General features: G+C 43.4%; 1 protein-coding gene across 1 annotated transcript in view; it reads right to left on the reverse strand.

Annotated features, from left to right (window-relative positions):
• Nucleotides 1-4,279, reverse strand: part of CASTOR2 (cytosolic arginine sensor for mTORC1 subunit 2) — a 125,083-nt gene extending 120,804 nt beyond the window's left edge. The window contains exon 1 of the mRNA XM_075720128.1: nt 4,167-4,279. Coding sequence (XP_075576243.1) covers nt 4,167-4,279 — 113 coding nt within the window. The remainder of the gene's footprint in view (nt 1-4,166) is intronic.
• Nucleotides 4,280-25,535: the final 21,256 nt, after the last annotated feature.

The following is a 25,535-nucleotide window of genomic DNA, read 5'->3' on the forward strand; positions in this document are numbered from 1 at the left end:
CACTGAATCCAGATGTTCAAGGGTCTACCAAAGCATTACCCAGAAATCAGGCTAATTACATTATACAGACACAGTGCTTGGAAGAACCCTGACCCCACTTTATTCTCCAGGACTTAAACTCTCCATATATTTTTATATACACTCAAAATACAAGGTCAGGCTCATCTTCCTTCTCCCTATTGCATCCACTGGTGGCTCAGTGCAAGCATTATCCAAGACTGTCCTTCCTCCCCCTCCATTCAGATTTAATTCCTATGCAGTAAAAGCAGATGCAGTTAAAAATATTTTGCAATTAGGAAAAAAAAAAATCAAGACACAAATGTAGGAGCACATTAGTATGTCTATCAAGTGCTCAAGCAGGTTACTTGTGGCACATCACCCGATAGCACAAGATGGTTTAACTCTGACCAAGGAAGCAGAGACACTTAATTTTGGTGGGAGGGAAGCCATTCTAGAAGCACACAGGGAGCTTAAGGTGGGAGTTTACAGATGAACACAGTTCTCTGCCCCAGAGAACTAACATGTACAGAGGCACACGTGAAAGAAAAAGGACGCAGTGTTAAAGCCAGGCACAGTTGTTATATTTACATACATAAATGTGCGGCACGCCTTCTGAACAGGTGAAGATCCTTGGCACCAAGGAACTCCCAAGCCAAACACGGACACAACACAATCAGTAAAACACTAGGATGATGATGATGACAGCAATAGCAAAAAGATTAGACACGTGCTTATCTTCTGCACGCAACTAAAAATTACACGGATCTGATCCTCCACTAGGGTGCCTGGCAGAGCTCAGTTGAAATCAATAGGTCTGCACTTATTTACACAAGCAGAGCATCAAGAGCACATTGCTCAGTGTAACTGCTTAGGAGTTTTGCTATTATTTATTTCTGGACTACCTGTCTTAACACAACTTTGCATAAAATACCTATGCCTAACTTAAAGTTACGATTAATAGTGTTTTGCTTTCAGCTCAGTTCAGCCCACTGTTTTATTCACTACTGGCCTCACCTCTTCACCTCGTTAACTGCTTTCTTGCTTCTGGCCATCGGAATAGTTCCAAAATTGCTGTTCTTTGTTCAAAAAATACTGCCTTTGTAACAGAAGCTAAATTAAAAGACTCATGTCATGCACAAGGGCAGACTGAAAGTGGCAAAAGGCCAAATAAAAAGAGGGAGATTTGTTACTTTTCTTTCCCAAGAGGATTAAGAAAAACGTACAAGATTTAAAAAATTGTTCCAGCCCTTTTCCCTGGTGTGTAAGAACATGAAAGAGACTCCAATACTCCCTCCAGATCACTTCTCAGAACAGCCTATGTAAAAACTGTAGAGTTTCTTGCATGACTAACATAAGGATACTGATGATGTCATTGCCACCTCTCTGGATCACATCTGTCCCACAAATCATTATTTCTTACCGGCAGCCTTGCAGCACAGGTAAAAACTCCGTTTAAGGTCTCACTGGGAAAAATGTAGGTGGTATAAGTAACTGGCATTTTTGCTATCTCACCAGAAAAGATTAACCGTGATGTAGGCCACCTTCCCCTTTCATCCACCAAGTGGTCCTTTTCAGATGGGGTGGTTGGGAGGGGAGATTTGTCTTGCACCCATATAAAAAGTTATTGTCTCCCGGACACATTCCCTTCTTAAAGGAGGAGGAAAAAGAAACAGTGGGATCATAAATTTATGGAGTTACATCTCCCAGACACCCTCACCTTCCTCACACACATGGTGTTCATCAGAGCAGAATGTCCACGGGGCAGGGACATTGTTTGCCTCAGGGCATGTAAAAAGCACACAGGAGAAAGCAACGTTTCAGTACTACCAGTTGTCTTAGGAATGACAAACAAGCTTCCCCTTCTCTCCCCTGCATCTCTACTGTCTGCAAAAACAACAAAACAAACAAGAAGGAAATAAATAGAAGTTTCCCATGCCAACAAACCTTTCCACAGATTTTGTTCCTGACTAGTGAGATTCCATGAAAGCTAGGAAAAGATTATTGATACTCACTGTGCACGGAAAGGGCCAGACACCAGTGACCAGAGGCAATACCAAACTGTCAAGTGCTGCGCCCAAATGCAGGACAAGGTATCACACCACAAAGGGCTTATCTTACTGTCCTAACCCTTTCACAGTTCTCTAATATTGAAGATGTGAAATGTAGTGTGAAACAAAAAGACAAAAGGACCATCCCTGAACCAAAAAAAAAAAAAAAAAAAACCCCAAAAAAATCCACCAAATCTCAGTCTATGCATTAGGAGTGACAGACAAAGATTTCACTGTTGACATTAACAGTGACATTTTAAGCATGGGAGGGGGAGCAACAACCCCTCCAAAAAAATCAGCAACCACTTTCAATTATAATGAAACAACACAATAAAAATAGAAATTTAAGATTGAAGAGCCTTTAATGCCCTGTTGGGTATTCAAGGGACAGCAGTAAACAAGGTGCTGATATACTTTACACGGCAAACAATGTTAGCGGTGAGCCAAATGGGATGAGCCCCAAATCAGAGTGAAATTTCAATGCATGAAGTTTAACTGTGAGATAAGGGACTGTAATCAAATTACACCACAAATAGGTCCATTCATCTGTAAGCATTATCACAGAGAGAGGATTGAATTACATCCCGGAATAAAACAATTTAAAAAATAAAAAGCAAATTTATTATCTATTTATTATTTTCCTACTGCCAAAGACAATTTCCCACCTTCATACAAGAATGCTATCCAAGATGAATCTGGGGAGAAAACTGAAATACTAATTATCGGGCTGGAAAAACAAGAAGAGTTTGAGTTGTGTTATTTACATTCCCATTCCTCTTTCTGAATAGAGCAACAAAGTCAACAAGCTAAGTGAAGACAGAAGAAAATGCATTTGCAATTCAAGTTGTTTTGCTGCAAAAGGCCTAGGCAGTTTATATACATTCAATAAACTGGCCAGAGTATTTTTTTTTTTTCCTCCCCTAAAACCAAAAAATTTCTCACAGTGCCTTCCACTACGTTTTTCTTTTTTTTTTTTTTCTTCCCCCGAAAGCTATCACAACCCATATTACTCAATACCACAAATTTTAAAGAGAACCAAGTGCAAGGCATGCATTGCCCATCGTCCTCCTCCAAATTGGCAGCACCGAAAAAGCACCTTTTAAAACAAACACGCATGTGGACGCTTCGCTCTTTCAGTAAGTGCTGCAAGGAACAACAACCAGGGGGGAAAAAAAAAAAAAAAAAAAAGAGCGAGAGGAAAAAAAACCACTCCTCCTCCTCCTCCTCCTCCCGTTGCTGTTGTTGCCTTTGTTGTCCGGCGGCCGCCCCGTGCCCGCGGCCGGCCCCGGCCCCGGCCCCCACCTGTTCCCATTCATCCGCTCAGCGCGGAGCGCGGCGCCGGCCGGGGCGGCCCGGGCAGGGCGGCAGGCGGCGGCAGCCTCACGGGGGGCTGCCCTAAAGCGGTACGGGGGGACCCCAAACTCCAGCGCTGACCCCCATCACCGCGTCCCAGGCTTGGGATGGGGGGGTGCGTAGGGAAGATCCAGGTGTCCCCCCTCATCCCCCCCCCCCCCAAGAAACCCCCCAACCCTGCCCTCTGGCGAGAAGGGTGTCCCCCCTCACCCCAGCCCCCTGACTTCTAGCAAGGAGGGTGCCCTCACCCACCCCAGCACCCTGCCCCTTTACAAGGAGGGTGCCCCCCCCGACTCCAGCACCCTGCCCCTCTGCAGAAAGGAGGGTACCCTACCCCCCTGCAAGGAGGGTGCCCCCCACCCCAACGCCCTTCCCCCTTGCAAGAAGGGTGCCCCTCACCCCAGGACCCTGCCCCTTGCAAAGAGGGGTGTCCTCCGCCCCAGGACGCCGCTTTTTTTCCGGGCGGAGGGCGCCCCCCACCCCCTCGGCCCACCCCCTTGCAAGAAGGAGGGTGCCCTGCCCCCTTGCAAGGAAGGTAACCCCCCGCCCCAGCCCCTCTGCGGGGACGCAGGGTGCCCCCCCACCCCAGCACCCTGCCCCCCTGCAGGAAGGAGGGTGCCCTCCCAGCACCCGGCCCCCTTGCAGCAAGGAGGATACCCCCCACCCCACACCCTGCCCCCTCGCAAGGAGGGTGCCCCCCAGCACCCCGGCCCCTCGCAAGGCGGGCGCCCCCAGCCCCCGCGCTGCCCCATCGCCAGCACCTACCTCGTCTTGGAGGACAGGAAAGCAAGTTTGATTAATCCATAGGTAAACAACTGGATGCTCTCCTTGGCTATGCTGGCCACTCTGAGCCTGTGCTCTAGGATGTGCAGTTCCATCTTTTCCTCTTTCTCATTTGTAGTTCATCTATCCCTGGGGTTTATTTTGTGTTTTTGAATGGGGAGGGGGAGGGGGGCTGTTATTGTCGGTGCCTTTTTTTTTTTTTTTTTTTTTTTTTTTTTTTCCTCTCCTTCTCCTTCCCCCCCGGCTCCTTCTCCTCCTTCCCAGCTCCGGGGGCGGGGAGTGGCAGGCAGGGAGGGGAGGATGAGGGAGCAGAAGGTGCAAAAGTTGAACCGGGGAGGGGGGGGGGGGGGGGCAGGCCGGCGGAGCAGAGCCGGGCAGGGAGGCAGCGGAGCCCGGAGTGCCGAGCAGCTGGTGCTCGCTGGAACAAACAACTTGCCACTCAACCCCGGTCCAGCGCGCCTGCGCAGCGCCCCGCTGCATGCTGGGGCTTGTAGTCCGCGCCGCCGCGGGACGGGGCGGGGCGCGGCGGGGCGGGGCGGGGCGACCGCCCCGCCCCGCCCCGCCGCGCCCCGCCCCGCCCTACCCTGCGGAGGGGGTGCCCGGTCTGGTTTAGTTTCATTTTCATGAAATGAAAAATCCCAGTCGTTAAGAACGTAAAACCAGCCTTGCGATGGTGACGGTAATGCTGGAAGGGCGAATGGCCTGTTCATCCCAGCCCTCGCCCCGCTCCTCAACGAGGAGGTTGGAGGGAGGTAGAAATGGACTCACTGTCAAACCAGCACCCCAGAAATGGGGGCTGCTCTGCCACGGGGAGGGCCGCAGAGCTGGCACCAAGGCGCTGACCCCAGCCACGTTGTTTGTGAGCGCTGGCTCCTCTGTGCAGAGCCCCACTGACGCCACACAAGGCTAAACCAGGAATTCGATTCAGGCTTGGGGTGTTCTTAAAACAGGACTTGGGCCATAAACCTGATTTTAGCTTCTGTGCAGGGCTCCCTCTGACTTCGGATCACACTGATTCTGCCCTGAACAACAACAACAATAATAATCCCACCTAGATCACTATGACGCTTTTCATTAGTAGATCTCAAAGAGGCTTTGTAAAGACCATCAGTAGCAACCCTTCTGTTCTACACATTGGGAAACTGAGGCACAGGATGTGTCCAAGGGCGCAAAATCAGAGCTCAGTTAGCCAAGCCCCACTCCAGGCCTTTCCTCTTCCCTATACAGAAGGAAGAGCTTCTGCAGTGATGAACTAAGCTTTTAGGGCCTGTGTTCTTGTGGCAGAAATCCCCTCAATCCAGCTCTGGAGACAAGCTTCTGAAACTAGGATTTCCAAACCCTTTCTATTCTGTTAGTTCCCACTGGATGGCTGTATTTCTCCCCTGGATGTGTCTGTTCTTCCTCTGCCTGTGGCCATACTTTCTGAAAGGCTGTCTTAATTTTGTTATATCCCAAAAGGAAAAAATTGAGATTAGAGGCATTCATATCAATAGTTAGTCAAAATCATTCAGAGGAAAGGCCACAAAGATAAAATATCAAATCTCTGCTTCGTTTTTTAAAAGCCTTTAAAAACCGAGGAATTGTTTTCCATTGTTGCCTCACACAGAAGTTCAGATGACTGTAGGCGTTGCATTTTAGGAAGCCGAAGAGGGTTTTTAATCTGCTTCCACTGCCAGTTCAAGGTCTCGGTCTTCAAAGCTCTGAATGTATCTGCGCCCAGCTACAAAAAGTGCCCACACCTGCATCTACAAATCACAGACTTATCTGTGTTCCTCTGGGACAATGCGGACTACAGAGTCCAGAAGGAAGCAGCCAGGGACAAATCATGCACCATCAAGGTTGCTGTGAGCTTCCAGAGGAAATCAGACAAATGTAGCCTAAATCACTTCTAGGAAATGCTGCAAAACTTTCCTTCTTTAAAAGATTTTTCCATCATAATCAGTGCAACATCAACTCTTCCCCTTCCCCCTTAGAGAAACAATACGCTGCCCCAAGCAGAACTTTCTCAACCCAGAGAGGCCAGACACTCCAGGAAGGCCACCAGGGATTACGCTATTACCAGTCTAATTACCACAGAAAATGCTTATATGAAACAATGAGAGATGGTAGAACAAACCCAAAGGTAAAATCAGTGGGGACCTTTTGAAGCAAGCAAATCATCAGAGACTTTGTTCTGCCTGCAGGGAAAGAGAAAAGAGGCCCTGAGTTAGTCATCTGGATTTACTAAGAAAAGAAGAATCAAGCAAACAAGCAAAAAAAAAAATCCCCCCAAACCCACAAAACACAAAAATACTTCTTCATTTTGTAAGTTTACATCTGGCGCTCTCCAAATTTGCAATTTCTTTCCTATGTCTGATCAGCTGCTACGGTTTTCCAAGTCTTTAGTCTTTCAAAGAAGGCCTGAAGGCCTCTTTGAGATGGGAACACAGACCTCATGGCTACTTGAACCTTCACATAGTTGACTGTAGGAAGCATTAGGAAAATATAAAGCCCTACGAACACCCAACCGTATTTTCTACACATGAAAAATATGCGCAGCTCAGCACAGGCAAATTTTTCAAGAGCAGGCAACCCGGCAATTAGCCAAAATACTATTAAGTGCCCCCCTCCTCCAGCTGTCATTAGTATTCAGATCTCTCTCTCCCTTGTTGCCAGGTATACCTGGGAGATTCCATGCAGGGAGCAGCCTAGAATGTGTTGTTATTATATATAACATGCTATAATATCTTTTGATTATTGCAATTCCAAGTTTTCCATATTTTTGCAGCTCAAAAGGACTCACTCGGCCCAGCCGCAGAGCAGGGACCTGTTGTGCAAGATGATGTAACCACACTTTTTTATTAAAACCAAAACCCATTCCCTGCCCACACAGCTTCCAATGTCAGTTACCGCAGCACATGCTGGGCAGACAGAACAGAGAAATAGGGAGAATGGACAAGAAAACAGGAAGATGAGAGAGCAGCAAAACAAATCCAGTATGAGGACCAGGCACCATGAGTCATCTCTTGCCTGGATGGAGAGCAGAGCACTTAGGAGCCATCAAAAGTAGATGAGATTTCTAAATGCTCTAGGTCAGATACCACCCATAACGCTAAGCAAAACTTGGGTTTTGAAGCCTTGAGCCAGGGGAGGGGAGGGGCGGGCGGGGGGGAGCGGTCCCTGAATGCAGACTGTACTTGGACTGATGGGCAGTTTTCAGATATCTCAGCTTCTGCTCAAGATCACAAGGACCTTCTTACTGGTGAGCAGGGCAAGAGCCATCTCCTGTTTGCCCTGGGGCACTGTTTGTCTACAAGTGAGGTCCTCAGAAGGAACGCTGTGTTTTATGAAAAACCTGAATTCAAGAAGATGGTCTGTATTTTTGCCTTGAACATTTAGCTCAGCAGCAGCCAAGGTACAGCCAGGTACAGGTCACCGACAGTGCTTTGGGAGACTCTAGCTCTTGTGAGTCTGAGTTTTGTCTGAATGCGAAATTTCTCATAAAGCACACTGCAGTCCAACACCCGAGTCTCTGCGTGCAGACTGCTCCCAAACCAAACCGAAACACTCAGCAACAATCAGTGTTTCAAGAAAAAGAAACTTTAAAAAATGTAGAAACAGCTTAGGTGAAAGGAATGCAATTACACACTGTGATGAACAGTTCATGAAGATCAGTACTGAACACAGAGGAAAAATAAAGGAGAATTTCTAATCACATGAGTCATCATGTTTTATGCAGTTATTCCAAACTACAGCAGGATATTTCAGTATTATTTTATTTAGATGGTGGAAGGAAGTTCTGAAATCATTTGTGGTCTCTTCCGATACCATAAAAAAGCCCCAAATATCCCTACTTAGTTCTCAAAGATGAATCTATGGTAGACTTTTACAGATGGATTTTAACAGGCAATATCTAAATTTTTGGCAATAAAACCTCATTTTCAAAAAATAAACATAATTTAGATTAAATTCTCTCACATCATTTGTATGGCATTGCACTGCTGCAAATCTAACATTGCTCCGCTGTTGGCAGAATTACGCTCTTCTTTCAGAAACATCTGAAGTTCAACAGCATCTTGACCTCTGACTAGGGCTTGTAACAGCTTCTAAGATCTAAAATAGCAGATAATGCAAGTCCTAATGTGAATGATGTAATGGCAATACCCTGGATAAATATGCTCAAGGCAAGATGAATCCAGTGTCGCAGTTGTTTATACTAGCATTTGCTTTTCTGCAGTAGACAGAGCATATGAAGTTCTTAGCACGTCTATAGCTCTGGTGTGAAACCAGGGTCAGTGTGCATTTCTGGGGTCCCTTTCAGACTCAGTACATAAGGGACACAGCAATCTGTTCCAGCTTCTAAGCTCAGAGAGTACTTTTTGAATGCAGACTGTGTTGAAAGCTTTGAGGACTGGAGGTATCTTCAGGTCAGTCACTGGTTTTGACCAAAAGGGAAGCCATCACATTTCTTAACAGCCTTAACCAGTTTATTCTGAGATGGAAGTTACTAAGTAACTATAATTATCCTGGAACTCCTTGCTTAAGTTAAACAGGCCTTTTTGACCCAGGGAGGGTAATGCTTCTTTAGACAAACAGGTAAACAAAGGCACAGAAAGGCAGGCAATGAACCAAGGTCACACCATTAGCTATTGCCATTTTTGGAAGCACAATTCATAGGCCACTGCTTGATCATGAGACCTCCTGAGGTTGTCTGCATGGGTTGTCAGATGGGATGGGTTTACAAGCTGCTATCTTAACACTTCAGTGACAATTAGTCTCTTCTAAAAAAATCAGTTCTTTACGAATAATCATGTGTAAAGTATAAAAAAAAAAAGGGGGGGGGGGGAACTTCCCAAATGATAGCTTCTGGGCTTGCTTGTGAAAAATTACCCATTTGTTTAATTGAAAAGAGCGATTTATCAGGCTAATTTCCTTCTAGCAACCAGAGACCTTTCAAAACTTGATTGCAGTTAATGTGCCAGTGTTTCAAAGCATTTTATTCAACTATCAAATAAGCTAACGAAGACCTTTAATTTACTGTTGAAGTACAAAGTGGGCTGAGTGGGTCAGACATTTCATGCTCCCAGGGCAGCAGAGGTGCAGATGAGACTCTGCTGTTGCATCAGCTCCTCAGAGAGGCCCAGATGTCCTGCAGGAGAGCTGGGGGAGGCCAAAGCAGTAAAAGGATGTGCAGAGGCAGCTCCCCCTCTGGGTACAAGCCATACTACCCCTAACCTGAATAGCAGCAAAGAGCTCCAATTAAACATTCACAAGACAGCTTGCAAATGGAGATTGTACAACTAAATACCTTAGTCAGGAAGGACAAAACCTCACCTCTTGATTCCCCCATCTATGTTCTATGCTTTGGTGACACCTAACAGCTACTATCCTAGAAGAACAGAAAACAATGGGATTCTCAGTGCTGTGCTGGGGAAAGGAAGCTTTAGCACTTGTAATCGGTTACAGCGCCTCTGGACAGAAGAGACGAAATAGCACCTACCTGTCGTGTATAGCTGGACATAGCAACTACCAACTGCAGTACCAACCAAGTGCAAGTAACTCGCTAAAACTCAGTACACCACAAAGTGGAAGGCTAATACTGTCCCCATCTAACGTGAGCAAAATTTGCTCGACCTTGACCTGCAAGGAGCCAAGCATAAATATTTGGTCTTGCTATTTTGCTCCAATTTGTAGTTCTCTTAGCTAGTGGCTGGTGAAGCTTGTCCACATCCTTGGAGATTCAATGGCTACAGCCTCTCCTATGAATCTCTCATTCTCAGTAACACCTAGATGCATTAATAAGTTGCACCTATGACTTTACTGGAAACATTCCAAGCCTGTGAGGGAAAATGATTATTAACAAAAAGAGGAAAAGCAGTTCATGTGTTGCTGAACCAAAACGTCACATGAGATAGAAGCTGAAAGTTTCCTAGCCAAGATGCTGATGACGCTGGTTTACTGATCAGGTGAGCTACTTAAACTTCTTTGTTGCAATAAGCGTTATCAAACCAGACCCAATTCAGCCCATTAGGTCTACACAAAGCCAGGTGAAATAACTAAAGTCATGTCCACTTCATGAAGGCTGAAAATCATTGTTGATGCAAAACTGAGATGGCATGGCTCAAGATGTGGCAAGGACGTCTTCACAGCTCCTAGGGGGTGTTAAAGACGACCTCATCTTCTCATTTACTTCTGATACTGAAATAGGCAATTGAAGAAAATATGCCCCCTCCTCCCACCAGCCTCCTAAAGATCAACACATCTGCAAACACATTCTGCAAACCTAAGGGAAGAAAGCCAGATTGTAGCCTGCCTTATCTCTTCTGAGTTGCTAAATGTATTTCAGGCCTCAAGCATCACATGACTGTACATAACGTGTGGATACAATAACTAATGTGGCTTTCATAACGGATCAGCAGGGATCAGCAATGTTGAACAAACACGCTTATTTGCAAAAGCACCTTCCCAGCCCATGAAGCAGGTGACCTTGTCTCCCAAGGGTTACAGTGCAAAGTTAATGATCCGCAAATTAAGGATTAGAAACTAGTGTGAAATTTATCCACAGCTCCCCCTTAACCTCACCATTTTGCACTGAATCAAACAAACGCTGTCACTGCTCTAAAGAAACGTAGTGCAATAAAAGAGGCCAGTTCCTGACAGTGCAGGAGGCAGCGGACAGTGCATTTTCTGCAACAAGGCACCTGCTGGTGGGGACAAGATTTCATGAGAAAGCATAGATCAGTATTTTGTTGAATGTCCTTTGTTGTAACTCCAACTTGAAGAACGTAACACATCTCTCACATAGTCCTACCTAGTCACACAGTAGACTAGGCAGGACTCCACAGCAGTTTGGGGACTCCTAAAGACGAGGTCAAAGTATAAGTTATTAACATTTTCCAGAGCAGTTTCCTACACACTGGAAAGTTCTGACTGTACAGGACGAAATCCTGTATACTCTGCTGGACCACAGGATTCAGGTATTCACAAGATTTAATACCGGATGAAATGCCACATGGAAAAATTCCCTGCACATTGTCTCTCACATTCTCAATAAATTACATCCCATATCTCGACGGTGAGAAGGCCTTGTTTGCCCATGTATTTATAGAGTAACCTCATGTGCACAGAAGACAGTGTAATTCTGACCACGCTACACTTCTCTTACAACTGGTGTAGCTAAGCTGGGCTCACAGGGTTTTGCGATTTCCACTTGAGGACCCCCTGAATCTCTTGGTCTACTAGTATATCCTCTGGATAACTCCTGGGGCTTCTTTGACTTTGTGGGCCTGTGAACGCTATGCTCTTTCCTCGCTAGGGAGTTTTTGGCTGTGGCAATGCATTTACTGCTATTGAAGCTGGCTTTAGAACTTGCAGCCTGCCCTAAGGGACTAATTCCTACACACTTGCTGTGCTAGTCAAAGCTTTTGTCTGGCTACGGGACCAACAGGGAGCTCCTGTGACAGAAATTCAGCAAAGACGAGGCAACAGTGAACATTTTGAATCCACTCTAACGCTTGCTCCCTTTAAGAGAAGCCGAGGCAAGCTGGCAGGAATCCCAGTTAGGCAAGGCGGCTTTGCTGAGACAAAGCAGGGCCTGTTGGTCATTTTCCTCTAAGAGGTGTAGAGCCTGAGCCAGCATGTCCAGGTCTCTCCTGGCAGGAGCTCCAACAGGGAAGCAGCCTGGTCTCTCTAACAGCCTCCATTTCCTCCAGCACATTGTCAGCATCCATTCCCTCCTGTTTGTCTTCTTTAGAAGGGTCTTTTTTTACATTATTACTTTGATACAAATGAGTGATTCAGAAGATAAAACCCAGTTGTTCCCATAGTCTCTAACATGGGGTCTTCCTTCAAGTGTCTCAGCCCTTTTGATTCCAGACAGCGCATTCCAGCAAATACTTGAAAACTCTCTCCTCCTCTTGCCTCTCATACCAGGATAAGATTTTTAACCCATTGTTATCCCTTGAAAACAGGATACAGCAACATGTACAACAACTATTCTCATGCACTCCACAGAGTTTAATACTACAAGCAGAGCAAAACCAAAATGAATGATGTACTAAAAAGACATAAAAATAACTGCACAATTAGGAAATGTACACACATTTGCCTACACAAGGCCTGCTTCTATAACACTTGGGAGTCATGTATAATTGCTTCAGGCTCCAATTTGCAATTGCAAAAATCATGGAAATGTCATATCTATCAACAGGATACCTCTGCAGAGAACTAGAAATGTGTTTTCATATCTTCAGATTGTGTGTTCCACCATGGTGACCAGGGAATACTTTTTACTTGGTTTATGCACCATATTTGTAGAGTCATAGATGCTGCAAGGGTGGAGTTGCTGAAATAAACTCAGCGATGAACATAACGAGCTGCAGAACTGGACCATCTTGCCTTGAATCCTGTTCCTGACAGTAGCAAATGCTGGTGGCAAAATGTAAGAATAAGACCTTTTTGTAGCCTCTTCTGCTGCACCCTGTCTAGTGTCTAACAGGTACAAAACCTCACATTCTCCTAAACCACTCTGTAGACCTTGAGCCTTTATTTTAACAGCAAAATTTTAGTAGTAATAATCTGGGTGCCCTGAGGAACTAAAGCTGAACTGAGGAATAAAGAGTCTTTAAGACAGCAGGGGAAAAACCACTGAGATATTTTAAAATGGAACATTACAAACACTGAAAACAAGCAGACTAAAGAAATGGGGCAGCGAGACACACAGAGGAGCAAGTGGAAGGAGGAAGTCAACTGCATTTAACTGCATAGAAAGTTTGCTTTATATAATACATTTCCACTCTTAGGCTTAAATCTTGGGTTTCCTCTGCACTGGCCCCAGTAAAAAACAACAGCTACAACAACATGAAGAATGTTCCAGCTTTGGGGATCAAAGGAGAAATTCAGGCACTAGGTTCTATAATATGGTCACACATATCCCGCTCCCAACTGCTTTTTCTCCCCCTGCTATAACCACCCATGTTTTTGTCTGGAGAGCTGACAGGTTTAAATAGAGCATATAAAACTTGCTGTTCGCAAGACTCCATTTCTGCCTGTATCAGACAGCATGTAACAGACGTCTTTACACTCAGAGACACTTTTTCAAATTTCAGTTTTGATTACTTCAGGGTTGTGTTTCACACTATGCTGTTATTTATTTTAATGAACTCTGCATACTCTATCATTTGGTTCAAACTAGGAGATCTTCGGAGCTGTTATGCTACGCACAAATTCAGGATGATACAGCAAAGTAATCTAAATGGAATGAGGCCAAACAACATGTAATCATGTCTAACAAGGAGGGAGGGTAGAGAGTGCAAAGGGGGATGGGTGGGGAGAAGTGGAGATGCAATAAATACCGCACACAGAAAACCAATGCTTTTTACTATACATGAGGCCTGACAAACAAAAGGGAGGACAGCTCTGGCTGAGAGGGGAGAGCAAGATCTGGCAATCACGTGGATGGACAGGGAAAGCCATTTTCTGAACTGGCAGCTGATTTTTTTTGTAGTGACCTGTTTTCATGAGGGGGAAAATGTAGTCCTAGAGAAAGAACCCTGCAGTAATTTGGTCTTAGTTTTTTGCATTGCTGTTCATGACTAGCAAAAATCAAAAAAGGCGAAAAAATGGAGTTACACCAAGAAGAGAGACTCTAGACAGTTACCTGCTTCCTAATCTGCTTGTTACCTGAAAACTAAGCCTTCTCAGTTCTTGGCATTAACTAGTCTTCCTTACCTCTCTTCCCATGTAACCCAAACTCATTTCTGCTCTTCTTACCCTTTAAGTGGAGTGACTAGACAGTACTTTTGTGATCTGCTTCTTGGGCAGAGCTAGAAATGGGATAAACTTCTGAGGCAGAGATAACACTAAATGGGTCCACATGTTTGCAGAACAAATAGATGAGCTGAAGGTAAGGCAATATATTCACCAGGATATTTCACTGCTTTTGCTCCAGTAGGTTGAATGACAGAAAGGTGCCTGCACTGGAATAATTTGTCCCAAGGGGAACTTTTAATGGAGTAAACTAGGTACAGAGTATCTGTTTAACTTAGGAACGTGCAAAAAGAAAAAGAGCAGGACATAATGAAGCCTAAGGAAGAGCAGAAGTCCTAGAGGCTTTTATTACTTCCTCATATACCAACCACACTCATGGAAGCACTTACTGTTGTTCTCCAAATTCTTGGACATGAACCTATAACTAAGCATACCAGAACTCCCCCTACTGAGGAGCTACCACAACCACAACTAAGTATTTGGGGAATTTCTTTGGCAAAAGACTTCTCTGTTGGAAAGTGCTGAGTTGTTGAAACCAAAGCTTTCTGTGGAAAAACATCACCTTCAATGAAATATTAGCTGGGATGAGCTTCTTGTGCTCACAATGCAATTGCTTGGCAAGACAAGGCAGATACAGCATTCCTTCTGGGGTTCTTCTACACTGTCCATATACTGCAGGATCAGACAGACAAGCAGACAGACATACAAACGCAAACCAGAAAGGGCAACCTCTTTAGTGTGGAAGGCCAGATTTTAGAAGAGGTGTTTGAATCTGTCATTTCCCACTGGGCTACTACCATATGGGAAGGGGGCTGGTTCCTGTCTCAGTATCTTTCTTCAAAAGATAGGCTTAGGCGCTTTGGTTTTCTTTTTCAAGAAAAGAACAAACAAAAAGACAAAAGCATTAAACTTTTCATGAAACAGCACTCTCTTCCCCCTCTCTAGTTTTAACACAAGTGATGTCATTGCACTCACACCAGGGACTTGGTAATTATTTTGGCTGAAGAAAACTAAACAAACAAGAACAAAACCTTGTAACTCTGTGTGATAGTGCTACATTTAGAAAGATTAAGCGTAAGACTTCAAATGAAAGAAATCCTGCCTCACTCTCTACCCTTCAGCCTGAGGCTGACTCTCCTTGCATGAACACTTCCATACTTGTTGCCAGCACCATTTCACTAAATCAGTGGAACAAGGTGCAAGCTGGGCCACCTGACTAGGGGAACAGCATTTGCTGATGATGTTTAAAAGCCCTAAAAATTTGTCTGAAAATGCCAGATTGTCTGTTTAAATTATGTGGCTGCAGTAAGATTTTGTTTGAAAGAATCTAAGTGCAGGAAATTGGGTTTTTTTAGCCCAGATGGAAAACAGAAAGGCTCTTTCTGGTTCCTGAATCTCATTCTATGCTATCACGAGCAACAGCATTGTTTAACCCCCTTCCCAAACACCTCAGGCCCCATATATGCCAAGGACTTTTAAAGCAGCTCAGCTGCTTGGCAAATTCTTAGTTAGCTCAACCTGGGTGTGCATTTGTCCATGCTGATGGCTGCACAAGGGCTGTTACTGCATACGCTCAGGATTGAGGAGCTTGGTGTGCTGCTCTGTGGTGTCTCTGCTAAAGGCAGGTGATATGTGCTTCATTGTAACTGTCCTGAGTCCAAAGAGACTCCTCCTGATTCTGTGTTTCCAAGGCAGCATCATCAAGTAGCTTCAAGTCACTATCAAACTTGGAAAAAAACAAAGGAAAGAATTACCTTCTGGATATATTTATATGCCTAGCAATAAAATATGCCATTTAAAAATGTTTTTGATTGGTTTTTTTTGGAAGCCACAAACCATGAAAACAGGATGAAGATGAAGTATTGCAGACACTACTTGCTGGAATCCAGTTGAGCATAAATTAACCGAGGTTCCAAGCAACAACGAAGACCAGTCCACAAACAGGCTGTGAGCCCACAGCCACCTTGACACAAGTGTGCAGTTAGAATTAAAAGCTGAACCATGGCTGTTTCAGAAAACATGGCATTATCTCATCTTAAGTCCTTTTGTTGATCCAAAACAAGCTTTATTTGTGGATCAGTATTATGTGACTGACATTTTTATGCCCCTCATTTTCTGTATGCATTCACTGTTGTAGCAACAAGTGATAATGCCTCACACTTTAGGGCTTGCTGATATATAAGCCACTCCAGAGGGAACTGCCCAGGGAGAAAGCAACAATGACCCATGCATTAGCCATATACAGAGGGTCAAGAAGACTTAAAGCATGCTGCTGTGCCATCAAACCTTCCCAAGCAATTATCAAAAGAAAGGTTAGCAGACACACTTTGGTCCCAGGCTGTGTTTGCCCATCAGGTTTTTGAGCTATAAAACTCAAGGGCTAGAAAAGGCCAAGAAAATTCAAAAGCCACTTGGTGAGAGGGAGAGGCTATTTGCCAAAGCATGGGTCAACAGAAATCTGCTGTGACCAAAACAGTAAGTAATACAAAGATTGCCCCCTTGTCACAGCTTCTATTAGGATATTGACTTCCAGCATCCACATGACTGCATCTGACTGACAAGGCAGCCATGATTCAATTAGCAATCTGTACAGACCCACCTTTAGTACTATCGTGGACATAAAAAGGTACATCTAGAAAAGGAATAACAAATCTAGCACCCCAAACACCATAAAAAGATTATATTCCTAAAATGCAGATGTCGAATACCTGATTGATGCCAATCATTGATTTATTATATTTTTAGCTTTTGCTTCACAAGACTTTTTCCTGAAAATATGTGTCTTACTTGCTTAGATAATCCAGTCTATATACTTACAAGCTTTGTAGGAAGTTATGGCTTGACTATAGCTTTTTGACTAATGGTAGGAGAAAGATCCATAATGTAATCCTGTACAGCTTGAATCAGTCACACTTCAAAATCAGATTTTGGCAAACTTGTCATCTCCGTATTTAGAATCATTGACACATATTTACAGCCTTTTAAGTCTGTTTCTTCCCAACTTTCAGTCTAAACGCTTCCTTGAAAACACAGAAATATCCATGACAAATTAGAAGGTATGCATCAAATGGGTGATCAAAGAAAGCTTCACCTGATAGGCATGAAGAATATTACTATTACACTGTTGTCCAATACAGAGGCAAAGATTCTTTACGTTGCTAGTAATGTGGGCTTGCCAGAGACTCAAATTCTCTGAACACAAATGGCTTGATAATAAGGAGAAACAGTGTGTTTAGACCACTACTGCAAAGTCAAAGGTTTTTTTATTTTTACTTGTCACTTAGAAATGAAAAAATTCTGTTCAAGTGCCTGTGCTGTAAGTTATAAGGAATGATTACAAATTTGTTTTTCCTTTTCCCTTTTTATTTTTTTCTCCTTTAAAGGGAGTCATTCTGGAGAGAATGGCATTGCTGAAGTGTTGAAAAAACAGAATGCAGGCTGCCCCTCAGACATAGCATAGTCCATATATTACATCTGGTTTTATCCACTCCAACAGCAGGTGGAACAAACTTAGGCAGTCAGGATAACATTGTTGTCACTTCCATATTATGGCCATGTATAGGGTTTGCGTGGCAAGGTTTTGGGAGCCAGGGCGCTACTGGGGTGGCTTCTGTGAAAAGCTGCTAGAAGCTTCCCCTGTGTCTGATAGAGCCAATGTCAGCTGGCTCCAAGACGGACCCACCGCTGGCCAAGGCTGAGCCCATCAGTGACTGTGGTAGAGCCTCTGTGATAACATATTTAAGAAGGGGGAAAAAAACTGCGCAACAACCTGCAACCTCAGAGAGGAGTGAGAATATGTGAGAGGAACAACTCTGCAGAAACCAAGGTCAGTGCAGAAGGAGGGGGAGCAGGTGCTCCAGGCGCCGGAGCAGAGATTCCCCTGCAGCCCATGGTGCAGACCATGGTAAGGCAGGCTGTGCCCCTGCAGCCCGTGGAGGCCCACGATGGAGCAGATATCCACTTGCAGCCCGGGGAGGACCCCACACCAGAGCAGGTGGGTGCCCAAAGGAGGCTGTGACCCTGTGGGAAGGCCACGCTGGAGCAGGCTCCTGGCAGGACCTGTGGAGAGAGAGAGGAGCCCAGGCTGGAGCAGATTTGCTGGCAGGACTTGTGACCCCGCGGGGGACCCACGCTGGAGCAGTCTGCTCCTGAAGGACTGCACCCTGTGGAAGGGACCCACACTGGAGCAGTTTGTAAAGAACTGTAGCCCGTGGGAAGGACCCACGTTGGAGAAGTTTGTGGAGGACTGTCCGCCGTAGGAGGGACCCCAGGCTGGAGCAGGGGAAGAGCGTGAGGAGTCCTCCCCTGGGGAGGAAGGAGCGGCAGAGACAACACGTGATGAACTGACTGCAACCCCCGTTCCCCGTCCCCCTGCATCACTCGGGAGGAGGAGGTAGAGAAATCGGAAGTGAAGTTGAGCCCGGGAAGAAGGGAGGGGTGGGGGGAAAGGTGTTTTAAGATTTAGTTTTTATTTCTCATTATCCTGCTCTGATTTGATTGGTAATAAATTAAATTAATTTTCCCTGAGTCAAATACCTGTGATGGTAATTGGTGAGTGATCTCCCTGTCCTTATCTTGACCCACGAGCCTTTTGTTATATTTTCTGTCCCCTGTCCAGTTGAGGAGGGGAGTGATAGAGTGGGTTGGTGAGCATCTGACATCCAGCCAGGGTCAACCCACCACAGGTCATTTTTGTGCAAGTTCCTTTTTGGAAGCTAGTATGAAATAGTACATCTTCACTAGACTTTCCTGGGATACCATTAGTTAGCTCGGATTTCCAGGTTTATTCTCTAACTACCTGTATGACATGTAGAAACAGTTATAAGAGATTTAAGGAAAAGGCTGATGTCTTTCTGTAGTTATTCCATGCTTTCTTGTACTATGTTTTGCCGATTTACAGATGACTTGCTTATTAACCCGGTTTGCCCTCATGGTATCATAACTAATCTAGGGGCCGGTTCCTGCTATGCTAATCTATCACTTTGTGCAACAGCTGCATCTGAAATTGGATGAGGAATATAGATTTACTGCAGAGTAGCAGCAAGCAGTCCTTAGTACTGAACTCACAATCTTTATGAAGTTAGAATTCCCATGGGGTTTTGATTGAGGTGTGCAGAACTCACTTTTAAAGGTTGTACATGAACAGAAATACAGTGAGGGCAAATGCTAGCAGGGACTCTCGTGGTCCTCAGAATACTCCAGGAATGGCAAACTATAACATCATACACTGACATTAGTATACCAGGAGCTAAAATCCTTCTATAAAGAGCAGAAATTGTTATTTTGCGCTGTTCACTTATTTTCAACTAGATATTTTCCCATCCCTTAATTTTTTAGAATAGAATGAGAAACACTCTTCCAGCCAATATGAATGTGATATTTTAAAAATATTTTCCTCATTTAAATTACAATGAAAAAATCAACTTCATTTTTTATCAAAACTATGAATTTTGTCTTATTTTTTTTCAATTTAAACTTCCATTTATGTGTTTCAAACAGTACAGTTTATACAAGAAATTGTTCAAAGCAGATGTTTCAACAATGTCAAAACCTTTCCTGTAAAAATTATTTTAAAAGACAAAATGTGATAGGATAGTCTCACAACAAGCCCTCCCCTGAAAAAACATTTGATTTTAATGAATTATCATTTTACAACACAGACAATGAGAAATTCTTGATTAGTTCCTTCCAATAGCTTCTCAAGAAGGAACATCCTTTTACTATCAATGAGCCTGGAATTACTGTGCAAGTGTGCTGAAGAGTGCTAGAGACAGGTATGTGCTCAAAGCCACCTGGGTACTTCTCCTTCACGACTCACTCTGGTAACCTCAAAGGAAGCACAGAGAAAGTGTTTCTCTCAAAATGACAACAGAACAAAGCAATCCCCATGCCCTTGATGAATCAGGCCAGAACAAAGTAGGTTGCTTTATTTTCACTTGTCACTCCAATATCCTTTTGCATGCTCTTCAACAAGGAAGACAAGAAGAGTGCATTAAGTGGCTTTACCCATTCCACATTATCCTGTTCTGCATCAGTATTGATGATACATGCTGAGTGAGTTAAATTAATTCTTTAGAGCATGGCTGTATCTGAAGTTATGTTCTCTTCCCAAGGATGTGAGCAGGGAGCATGTTCTGAATCTTGAGATTCCACTCACCAGTGGAGTATGCTGCCATTATAACACTAAGCTGCCATGAAAACGATAGCTTCAATTACATTTTCATGATGAGAAGTTTCCACTAAAGCCGATTTAACAATCCATTATCCTGTCTATTTTCCATGCTTATGCCAATGACTTGGAAAATTGTAAAATTTTGTACAAGAGAATAAGCCAGACCTAACTGCAACCTCCAAGTGTCAGCACTGCAGTTTAGTTTCTTCCCTCCCCACCCCTGCAAGTTTCAAGTCCACAAGAAACAATGCTGCAACCAGCAGCCAAATGTAGAACTTATTACTCACTCCTGGACTCATATGTTCCTTCTCCAAGCAGATGGGTAGAAGTCTCTCTGCATGGCTTAAACTCTCTCAGTGCAGGCTTGCTGACTTTTATTATTTCTCATTATGCAGCAACAAATAATATTGAAAAATCTTCACAGAATACAGATGCCGTTAATAGATGAGTAGAGAAGGGAAAGAAAAACATGTTGGTAACAACTATGTGATTATGAAATTCCAAAACTTTGCCAGATGAACATTAATATAGGTCCCAAAGGGTCCTTTCTGCCATTCCTTGTTAAACAGAAGTTTGTATGGTCAGATTACAGCGAGTTGAACATTTTTAAAAGATTCACCTATATATTCAAGTCAAAAAATATCATCAAGGATACCTTTCAAACCTTGTGTTTATAACCTTCATTCATCTCTGAAGAGGTATCTTTCTCCTCTCTTCCACAGCTAGCATACCTTGCAAACGAGATTCCTTTAAGCTCTACAGCTCAGAACAGACAAGGGGCTACATATTATATTCTGCTGTGTTAATGTTCATTAAAAAGATAACGGAAGAAAAGAAGGCATGCATGAGTGCATGAAATGGACAGATTAGACACCTAAGGCTACAGAGAACAGGAGGAATACATTTGCTTCCATGATCTGCTTTTATGTTTTGTCCTAGAAAACAGATTAGGAATATACTATTAAGAAAATGTCTCATGCCTACTCATATTGAATGTAGAAGTTTAGCATTCCTTAGGGTCAGGCCTTGAAGAAAATATGATTTCTATAAAACAGCAATGGAAAATCAGTTATTTAATTTCTTCAACCACAGTAAAAGAAATTCTAACTCCACTCTTAAGTTGGAGCAGGTCAGATTTCTTTCTCCCCCTAAAAATTTTTGTTGGGCAAAAACCCAACAACAAACACCAAACAAAACCCAACTTTGTGGTGATTTCTGCAACAAACTAACAGTACAAGATACTGTTAAACAATAAAAAACATGTTTTCCTCCATAATCATGCAGGTTTTTTTCCACTAATGCTAATCACTATTGTGGGTCCAAACATACCACTCCATGAAGTAGATCCATTTTGGAAAGATGTGAGTAGAGATGTAGAAGGGTAAGCAAAGATGCCATGCAAGGCAAACACTCATCCTTGTTCTAATAGATTTGGCAGCATTGGAGGACTTTGTTAAGACTAAGAACCACGGATTTGTTGTCTTTTTGGTATTAAAAGGTATGTATAAACATCTCTCTTCCAAGAGAGATGACAGCATTTGCCTGCAGAGGGTCACTGCAGTTATCTCCAAGCCCAGCAGGAGCTGCTGAATACTTGCAATCAGTCCTGTCCTGGTTTTGGCTGGGATAGAGTTAATTTTCTTCCTAGTAGCTGGCATAGTGCTGTGTTTTGGATTTAGTATGAGAATAATGTTGATAACACACTGATGTTTTAGTTGTTGCTAAGTAGTGTTTATACTAGTCAAGGACTTTTCAGCTTCCCATGCTCTGAGAGTGAGGAGGTGCACAAGAAGCTGGGAGGGGGCATAGCCAGGATAGTCGACCCAAACTGCCAAAGGACTGTTCCATACCATATGATGTCATGCTCAGTATATAAACTGGGGGGAGTTGGCCGGGGGGCGGTGATCACTGCTCAGGGACTGGCTGGGCATTGGTGAGTGGGTGGTGAGCAATTGCATTGCGCATCACTTGCTTTGTATATTGTTTTATCGTTATTATTATTTTTCCTTCCCCTGCTGTCCTGTTAAACTGCCTTTATCTCAACCCACAAGTTTTACTCCTCCCCCCTGCCAATTCTCTCCCCCATCCCACCAGGGGAGAGGTGAGCGAGCAGCTGTGTGGTGCTTAGTTGGCAACTGGGGTTAAACCACAAGTCCACAGAAAGATAAGGCAAGATTGGAGCCCAATAAATCCAAGACCATTTACTAATCACTCATCCCATTGCTTCCAGTCTTGCCTCTCTCTCATTTGCCTGGGTCCCAAGGCTCCTTTCATCAAACACTGGAGGGCAATAATCTAGATCAAGACAAAGGGAGTGAATTCTACTCTTGAAAAGACCATGGACGTAACGGGGGGGGGGGGGGGGGGGGGGGAGGGGAAGGGATGGGGGGGGGATCACACAAAAAGAAACACAGTTAATTGGAAAGCTGAAGACCAAATACCCTTCCTTTTCCTTGCTGCAGAAAACATGTACCCCCCGCACATACTCCTATGAAGAGAAAACCAATGTTGACCACAGCCAATGTTCACAGGGAAATACTCTGCTCAGTGAACAGCCAGCCAGGCTATATCCCTATCTCTGCATTCAACTTCAGCTGGCTGCAAAGAGTAATATTATCTATATAAGTGAGGTACACAAGATCTGTGTAAATGCAGTATCCGGTTTTAAAAAACCCTCTGTCAAGATTATATGATCTAACAAATGTAAAGACAAATGCCTGTCCCAACAACTAATCCTTACGAGAGCCACGTTTAGAAGGAAATACAGAGCTCTGGCATTATATTTATGTTGCTGGCTAAATCTACTGGGTACTATCAAGGCCAAGTTGTAATCTTCCTCAGAGAGGTTACTCCTCCCTTGCAGGGCAGAACTCACTTAATTTCACTGGGACCAATATTTGGCACTCAGAGCATAAACTACAAAGTAGCAGCCAGGCCACACTGCTGCAGCTCACACAGCCAACAGCAAAAAAGGAAATGAAGAAGCTAGTACTGCCAGTACTTTGTAGGGGGAATGAAAAGGTCAGCATTTCACAGATATGTTCTGCATATAGACACGTGTGTATACATTTGCAAGAAACTTGTTCCCTCCCCGTGGTGTGCTACACGTTGTTTTGTACGTGCAGCCCCCTGTTTTCTGATTGCAAGCCTTGATGGAAATACTATTGGAGCAACCATCCTGGACATGGATGTAATTGTTTAACTTCTCTGTATTCTACTTTATCAAGCTTTGACACACAAGTTTCACATCCAGAAAAAAAAAGAGGACTCAGAAACAGGGAGTTAATTTGGACCCCTGTTGTAGTGTCAGCATGGTGTTAGTGCTGAAGCCTTATGCTGTGCAGACTTGTTTCTGTCACTTCCTACAAGAGCAATAGTTAAATTGGCATGAGGTTCCCTACTGTATGTCATTGACATTTTTATAGTACTGGAACCAGGTGGACTTTTGCTGTTTAATCTCTATTCACTTATTTGTTTTGTAATAACCAGTCTATTTTTAAAAACAGATTCATCTGTCCTGGATATTTGGCTGTGTCTGAGTGCAGTACATGAATTAACCTTCAAATGTGCAAATTTAACAGCCTGCAATTATTGCAGTCATCTTTAATTATAGACCCTTTTAAACAAATAGTTTTCTTCCATGTAGGATGAACTTCCCCCAAACTAGCAAAACCAACGACATAGGTATCAAACTTAATCAGATGCTCTCTCACAGGCAATAGAAAGAAGGCACAAGCTAAGAAGTGCAAAGCGCTTTGGAAGGTGAGCACTGTCCCTCAGCCCAAGGCCAGGGAAGATGTGGCTGTCCCTGCTGTCCTCCCTGGGGCTTTCCCAGGGGTATTACCCCTGTGCTGGCTCCAGAGCAGCTGCACTTCACCACTGAGCATCTTAGCTGGAACTGCTGTTACAAACTGTTTTGTTCCTAGCTGTGGTTCAGGACTCGGCACACAAGTGGATCTCCTGCCATTCCAATGGATTAGCAGAAGCTTCTGGCCAAGAAGTGGTATGTACAACTAAGAGAGGTGATGTCCAAAACTGTGACAGTAATAGTCATCTGCACTCATCTACCAGAGTACATAAGCATATGCTTACCATTAACCCCTTCTTAAAGTCTTCCTGATATTAAAGGGATTTAGCATGTGCTTGAAGGCTCTGTTGAACACATGAACTGAAGCACATGTTTAAAAGCGGTCAGATGAACTGCAGTCTCAATAGACTGAAAAGTTATTTCTGAAGGCAGCAATGAAAGACAACAAATATCTTCCAGAAGGCTTAACATAAAATCCTCAAAAACAGGATACTTGGGGTCACTGCCAACATAGCATAAAACCAGGATTTACTGGGATCATATTTCATTAGAAATCAGTGTGTATACATTGGGAAGGAAAGATGGCAAAGGGGTTTGTAGAACTTAAAGAATATTTTCTGGTATCTAACACAAAATATTTCTAGATTGTATGCTTCATTACAGTTTTGGCTTTTTATTTTTGTTTGAAGTTCACTTATAAATATTTTTCCCTACTTTAATGTTTTTTAACATGTCTTTTTCCTAATTTAATATAAGTTCCTTAAAGCAGAAAAATTCTTCTTACATAAATAACCCAGTTGGATTTTCAAATTCAGTTCTGCAGAATTTCAAGAATGAAATATGTTGATTTATTTAAAGGGCTGCTTGGATGCTGAGGGCACTAAGGCCTTTCTATACTTAGGGGAAACTGAGCTACATAGTTACTACAGAGTAACTATTTCACAACAGTGCTTTCAGTGCAGTTTAGTTATTTAGAGCAGCTCCAGATATACTCCTGCAAAATAAAAGTCACTTTAATTTTAGATTAAGGAGTGAAGATGGGATGGCTATGCTAGAACAGTTAATTCTGCAACAGCTAAGCCACAAAGAATTTTCCCTGGCATAAAACTATGCCCATTTCTGTAACTGCACTTTTTAAGGGAACAGTTGTGAAATGGCCACAAAAATCAATGTTAGAGAAGAGCGAGAATGTATTTTGCACTCTTTCTTTTCCACAGATTTCATTGCACAAGCCTTCAGATATATATTGGGACTGAAGGATCGGGTTTTGGCAAAACAGTAACCATAATATTTTCCACAATGCCCAGAAAATTTGGGATTCTCAGTTTCATTTGACAATATTAGTAATTCTTAGAAATTAGGCTTTGTATGATAGTGCAGTAGTGAACCTTCTTTTTTAATGAATTTTTCATCCTTTGATCTCATTGGTTTCTGTTATTTGGAAACGCCAAATTTCTTTATAGCAGACATTCAAGACAACACATTTTAAAAATGGAATAAATTAAGAGTTAAAGATAGCAGTAATTACAAGTATGCACAGAAACTACTCTCGTTGTTTGTTTCCCATTGTACAGAAGCTAAGTTAGTAGTTGTATTATTTTTGGAGGTGTTGGCTTGTTTTTCA

Source organism: Pelecanus crispus, chromosome 12, assembly GCF_030463565.1.
Source record: "Pelecanus crispus isolate bPelCri1 chromosome 12, bPelCri1.pri, whole genome shotgun sequence".
NCBI lineage: Eukaryota > Metazoa > Chordata > Aves > Pelecaniformes > Pelecanidae > Pelecanus > Pelecanus crispus.